The sequence below is a fragment of the Salmo salar genome, chromosome 24, assembly GCF_965601325.2.
Source record: "Salmo salar chromosome 24, fSalSal1, whole genome shotgun sequence".
Taxonomy (NCBI): domain Eukaryota; kingdom Metazoa; phylum Chordata; class Actinopteri; order Salmoniformes; family Salmonidae; genus Salmo; species Salmo salar.
The window spans coordinates 26086480-26093193 of record NC_138314.1 but is presented as its reverse complement, the minus strand read 5'-3'; the positions used below and the strand labels follow the sequence as shown (position 1 = coordinate 26093193).

The window sequence follows — 6714 nt, the reverse complement described above, 5'->3', positions numbered from 1 at the left end:
TTCATGCAGTCGACCAGTCGGACAATTAAAATCCCCAGAATACAACACTCTTTCAGAGGTGATCAGCAATGGTATTGGACTTGACAAAAGTGATGCACTCTAACACGCCATCATTGTAAATAATTTGTTGTTAACTGAATTATTTAATTAAATAAGTGTAATTATTTTTTAATAAAAAATGTCCTCATGATGGAAAATGTCCTCAAAGATGGAAGGCAGGCTGGAGGAGGCGAGATGTGGAACCATTCTAGCCAATGAGAGGGCAGATACGCTTGTGAACAACACACCATCGAGATAGAGGACTCGTTTTTGTATCTCCATTTTAAAGTAGTATATTTTCTTCTTGTTGACCAAAGTTACCACTTTCATTAACCAGGTTTCCAACCTTTTTATGCTTGTAAAATACATATCGGATAAATAAAAAAAATGTCATGACAGGCCAGGTTGGTGATGGAAACATAATTTGTCGGTAAACTTTCCCAATGTTGACAAAACAAAATATGCTAGACAAGGTGGGATCTTTTTGTGTCAGTAAAATTAATTATGCGAGAAATGTATGTGGAAACGCCATTATGCATATAATAACAACATATCGAAGTAATTTTGGAGTGGCGCGATGATAGGTTGTGTTGTCCTCCCACTATGACCCGGGAAACCATGCAGTTTATTAGGCTACAGATGAAATAAATTATGATGAATTGCATTGGGTGAGCTTGATGCTGCTTTCCAATAAATATCGAGGGTCTTATTCTGGTGACATGATGATCGATGCTTGGCTGCCGTTTGACAAATAAAAATGATCTCACTCTTATTCATAATAACCTCATCATGTAGATAGTCTACCCGCACTGCGAGCTGTTGGTTAGAGCGCACGTGCCAAGACCAGAGTGGGCACATTCGCTATAACGCATGTTGTTTTGGCAAAACCACCAGTGGAGTTGAAAATGCGATCGAAATCCATTAAAGTTTTTTGTAATGTGCCCTACGTCATCACGCACAGCCTTTTATTCTGCAACAACTTTATTTGACGGAAACATCTCGAAATGAGCATAACCTCTCGCTTCGCCTCTTCTTCTCTAGGGTCCCTAGCGAAAACGCTCTCCCAACCTACTACGGAAATCACTTCCGGTCGTAGCTGTATCGAAGCCGTATTGAAGTGGCATCAAACGAGTGTGGCCCGTTTTGACATTTGCCCTTGGTGTGTGGAACGTTGAGAAAAAAAAGGAAGGGTGACAGTAAAAAACAATCAATTGAGATTTACCTTCTACAACAGTATGTGCCGAGTTAACTAGGTTGTGTATTTGCTGCAAAGATGAGTTTCAAAATATGCTTATTGCAAACCTGGATCCCTGCAACGTCCATACCCTAGCCTTACCACATTGAAGTTGAAATGTAAAATGGTTAACGTCAGAGTTGGGACGTCCCAAAGATTCCTAATAGCAAGGGCCATCAAAAGACCACCACCTGTATGATTTCACTCCACCGGACACTCTTTCCATGCCACTTCGATAAAGAAACAAGCAGAAGTGGTTTTCATAGCAGGTTAGGAGAGCATTTTCGCTAACCCTAACCCTTTTCCTGACCTGCTACGAAAAAGTAACTTCTGGTCGTAGCTGTATCAAAGTGGCGTGAATAGAGTGTTTCTCATGTCAAGACCAGGGAGAAATTGATTGAGGATAAACAAGCTGCTTCTTGGGCATACTTTTAGTCTGTACTTCCTGCTTTCCTCACAACAATATCACTGGCATAAATGTTTTACCCCGCCATTTTTACAAACATAATGCCATCACAGTCTACTCTAGATTTCACCACGGAGGCAATAATCTCTAGAGTGTGCAGAATCCATTCCTAGATAAATAGGCAACATTTCCTTTGTTTCTCCAAAGGAAAACATGATCACAAATACTACACACTTGGGTAGATTTTTGTTGTTGTATAGCCTATGCAATGAGTTGGATCAGTATTCAGTACTATGACATCTTAAATGAAAAGGTGACAAGGGACACAATTTCAATAAAAAACAGTCACTTTGGTTAAATAACTGCCTACTACAATGATTCTGAGTAGACAAATGATTAAATGATTTAAATAAAACAATTAACAGAGATTTACAAGCTCTGGGTGTAAATCCCTGAACAAGATACAGACCCAATAAAATTATGTGATAGATAAGAATACAAGCCCACAAACAACTGGTGTACAGTAGATCCTGCACAGTGCACACTCTCAGACCAATATCAACACACATTATCCAGTGGACTCACACTGACAGAAATCTGAAGAGATAGTCCAGGACTCCCAGTCTATAAACAGTACGATTCCTTGCTGGTCTCCCCAGTGTAAAAGACATTGTATTGATGTATTGGAACACAAAAAAATAGGCCTATTCCTTGAAAGCATCACTTGGATAGAGTCAAGAGTGATGTTGAGTTAAATGTTTGCAGCTGCACACAGTATTGTTTGCATAGAATCTGTGTGTGCGTACATAAGGGGTTAGCCTTGTGCTGTATGCTTCTATTTATTTTACAAAAAGTGAAACTCAATGCACAGTAACTTCACACTGGCTCAGCAAATGTCACAGATATTGAAAAATAGAAAAGCATCTCTGCTTTGAAATTTCTAAGAGGATTTCTCTTAATGAGTGGTTATTCAAACTATTAACTGACCAGCGCTTTGTATACAGTATTCTCACAGTAGAATGTAACCGTTTCCCGTATGCAGAATAAATTCAATTGTTTATCGTGGCATACTCTTTTATACTGCATCAGCACTTTCTGAACATAAAGGAAACTCCAAACCAGTCCAACTAAGGGTTAAGCTCTAAAAGGACTGAATAGGCAGTGGAGAAGGTGACAAAGTAACAATATTATCCATCTCCCCATTTGTCGTTATATGTGACTCCGATTTTCCAAAGAGGGAGTCAAATATTATTTGTTGTAAATTAATATCTTTTTCACATACATTTTATAGAAACGTTCCAATATACATTAAATCTAAATTGTAATATGTCAGCATTTGGATGTTTGTCAAACACCAAATGCTTGTGTGGAGGTGTTAATGATTGTGTGTCACAAGGCCGTGTGTGTGAAAATGAGTCCACAAGGGTCTGATGACACGACCATGTGCTTCACAAGTACTAAAATAATGACTGACCCACAGCCTATTTCCAGTCAAAGCTACAATGACATCATTATATGCATCTGTTCTGTTACTCAGACAGCAAACGAAAGAAATCTCACCGAGGCCTTTGCTTTAGCAGTTGAAAAAAGGCCTCAGCTGATTAAAAAAAAACAATGACAGGTCAACATCTCCCTGATCTAATAACATGACACATTTCAAATGGTTTTCAAGAGACACTCAACCAGTGAGCAGCAACCTCAAAAAAACTTCCATGTATGTATTCCATGTGTTCTTACAGTGTTCAGCAAGCATTTACCCTGACTGCAAAAGCAAAGCAAAACTATTTGGGTTTGAAATCACACTATTCTGAGCATCACAGAGAGCGCACAGGCAGAGACCTGATATGATTGTCCATTACACTTCAAGGGCCAAAAAGAGAATGCTGGAATCTCACACACATACTACCTGAAACACACACACACACACACACACTTTCGCCATACACACCATCAGTATACAGACATCCCTCTAAAACAATTCAAACACACACAATCTGATTTGCACACACTACCAGAGCTACATGGACACTTTCTGATACAAGCTTGTGAGCCACACACACAGAAAATCCACTCCCTAACTGAAGAGCTTCACAAAGCAGCCCTGGCAGTAGGGCTTGTCGTTCTGATCCTTGAAGGTGCCCTTGTTGAGCTGCTTGAGGCAGAAGGCACAAACAAAGTGCTCCGGGTGGAACTTCTTGCCCATGGCTGTGATGCAGCGGCCGGTGATGGGCTTCTGGCAACCCGAACAGAGGGAGCCGCGCTGCTCGTGGTAGTGCACCTCACAGTAGGGCTGCCCATCATGCTCAAAGAAACTCCCATTCACAAATGGGGTGAAGCACTCCTGCATACCCAAACAGAGGGAGAGAGGAGAGTAATGAGTAAGTACAAGTCAGGACACTTCAACATGAATGCCTTTATATAAAGGGAAATGGGCTGATTACAGACCCTGCAGACAAAGCACTCTGGATGCCAAAGGGAGTTTAGCGCAGAGATGTAGTTCTCCAGGATGGCTCGGGCACAGCCGCCACATTTCGGCGCAAACATGTCAAAGTAGTCCTTCCTACAGTACGCCTTCCCGTCCTTCTCATGGAAGCCTTCAGGAGACACATACAGATCATGAGTTCTGCACCTCACTCTAGAAATGGTCATTTCAAGTGAGCTCCAAGAATGGGTAAAACTCACCTTCTGGGCCAAAGAATGATCCACACTGAGCACAGAAGAAGTGTTCAGGATGCCATGTCTTGTCCAACGCGGTCACAACTTTCTGTAAACATAGGAACAGTTACTCTATGCTAGCTGCCATTGCTACACTGGATCTTTGAACTGCCTAAGTTGTAATAATATACACTGAACAAATCAAATCAAGCTTTATTTATACAGCACATTTCAGACATGGAATGCAACGCAATGTGCTTTACAGGAAAAATTCAATAAACCACAAAAATAAAATAGGAAATATTTACAACACAACAAACAAGATAAAAAACAAAAGGATGACTAAAATATGTTGTTTCAAGATCTCTTAAATATGTCCACAGTTTCGGCCCCCCTCAGGTTCTCTGGCAGGCTATTCCAGAAGCCGGGGGCATAATAACTAAAGGCTGCCTCTCCATGCCTCTTGGTTTTAGGCTTTGGGATAGTTAAAAGGCCAGTGCCTGAGGACCTGAGGGACCTACTAGGTACATAACTTAAAAGCATGTCTGACTTGGATTGGGGTGCACAATCGTGGATTGATTTGAAAACCAATAGAATAATCCTAAAACTCACAGGCAGCCAGTGCAGAGACCTTAAAACCGGTGTAATGTGTGCTCTAAGTGTGGTCTTGGTCAGTACCCATGCTGCAGCATTCTGTATGTTTTGCAGTTGACCAATGGCTTTCTTGGGTAGACCAGACAGGAGATCATTACAGTAGCCAAGACTGCTTGTAATGAAAGCATGGATGAGTCTCTGTATCAGTCAGAGAGAAAGATCCACACCGTGGCAATGTTCCTCAGGTGTTAAAAAGCTATTTTGGTCACATTCATAATGTGCGATTCAAAATTTAGTTCAGAATCTAAAATAACACCTAGGTTTTTTACCTTTATTGCCCGTGAATTAAAATGTGGGGCTAGATTCTCTCTGTGCTTTGGCTCCAACAATAAGCACCTCGGTCTTGTCTTGATTTAGCTGGAGGAAGTTGTGAGCCATCCAAGTATTTAAATCACTAATAGAGTCTAATCATTTATCCGTGGAGCTAAAACCCTCTGGTGACACAGAAAGGAAAAGTTGTGTATCGTCTGCGTAGCAGTGAAAATCAATGCTGTGCTTTCTGAGAACTCTGCCAAGGGGTGACATATATAAACTGAGCAGTACCGGACCCAAAATCCAACCTTGTGGAACGCCACAAGTAATATGTATAATCTGAGTTATGTTCACCAAGGGTGACAAACTAAAAAACCTCTTGACCCATTAAATAGGTCCTAAACCAATTTAGAACTGGACCGGAGAGACCAACCCACCTCTCCAGTCTTTCCAGAAGGACATCACGGTCAACAGTGTCGAATGCAGCACTTAAATCTAAGAGTACAAGGACAGAGAGCTGTTTGGCATCTGTGTTGGCTCTAAGATCATTTACCACTTTAACTAAGGCGGTCTCTGCTGTGGTGGGCACAATTACCAGATTGGAATTTTTCAAAAATAGAGTTGGCGCTTAAAAAATATATAATTTAGCAGTTTGAAAACCAATTTCTCCAGAATTGTGCTTAAGAATGGAAGGTTGGAGATTGGCCGATAATTGCTATGAGCTGAAGAATCTAGATGACTTTTCTTCAGAAGGGGTTTCACTATAGCAGTTTTTAGTGCAGTGGGGAAAATCCCTGTGAGCAGGGAGTGCTTAACAACAGCTTGCACGTCTTCAGATATGCAATTAAAAACTGTTTTGAAGAAGGTGGTGGGGATAGGATCGAGAAGGCAGGTAGAAGGCTTAAATTGAGATATCCCCTTCCTGAGCATGTCTGTGTCAAGCAGGGAAAATTAATCCATAGCGCCTTTGCGTGGCAGGCTAGGGCAAATATCAAACTTCTCATCAAGTCTTGCTTGACTGATACCCAGCCTAATGTTAGTTATCTCTGAAATATGCCGCAAACTCATCACATTTAGATGTGGAGGAAAGTTCACATAGGTTTGCAGGGGTAGCATTTATCAGGCATTAAAGTTATGAACTAAATCATCACAAGAGGATGGCAGAATAGGTGGTGGAGTATTGTTCATACACTCAATAAAATCTGTAGCAACTTCAGAGGTAAGATAGTGTTTCTTAATGCGTTCAGTATTACCCTGTGCTATGGGCAATAAGGTAGTAAAAAAATACACAGTGGTGATCAGACAATGCATAGAGGATATGTCAATAGAAAGCCCCTTGGTAATAACCAGGTCCAGAGTATGGCAGTGGTAACATTTTGGATAAATTCCATGGCCTTGGAGTCAGTCTCTTTGACAAAATGAATATTAAAAATCACCCAACACAATGATTTTATCATATTGTCTATTGTCCTTG

General features: G+C 40.9%; 1 protein-coding gene across 2 annotated transcripts in view; it reads right to left on the bottom strand.

The window, feature by feature from the left end:
* Window positions 1-1002: 1002 nt before the first annotated feature.
* The window catches only part of LOC106585310 (paxillin), a 35488-nt gene continuing 29776 nt past the window's right edge, over window positions 1003-6714 (bottom strand). For both annotated transcript variants that reach the window (XM_082968608.1, XM_082968609.1), the window contains 3 exons: window positions 4362-4443; window positions 4125-4273; window positions 1003-4020 (listed from right to left, as the gene is read on the bottom strand). In XM_082968608.1, the coding sequence (XP_082824734.1) occupies window positions 3754-4020; window positions 4125-4273; window positions 4362-4443 (498 nt within the window). In that variant the 3' untranslated portion in view covers window positions 1003-3753. The remainder of the gene's footprint in view (window positions 4021-4124; window positions 4274-4361; window positions 4444-6714) is intronic.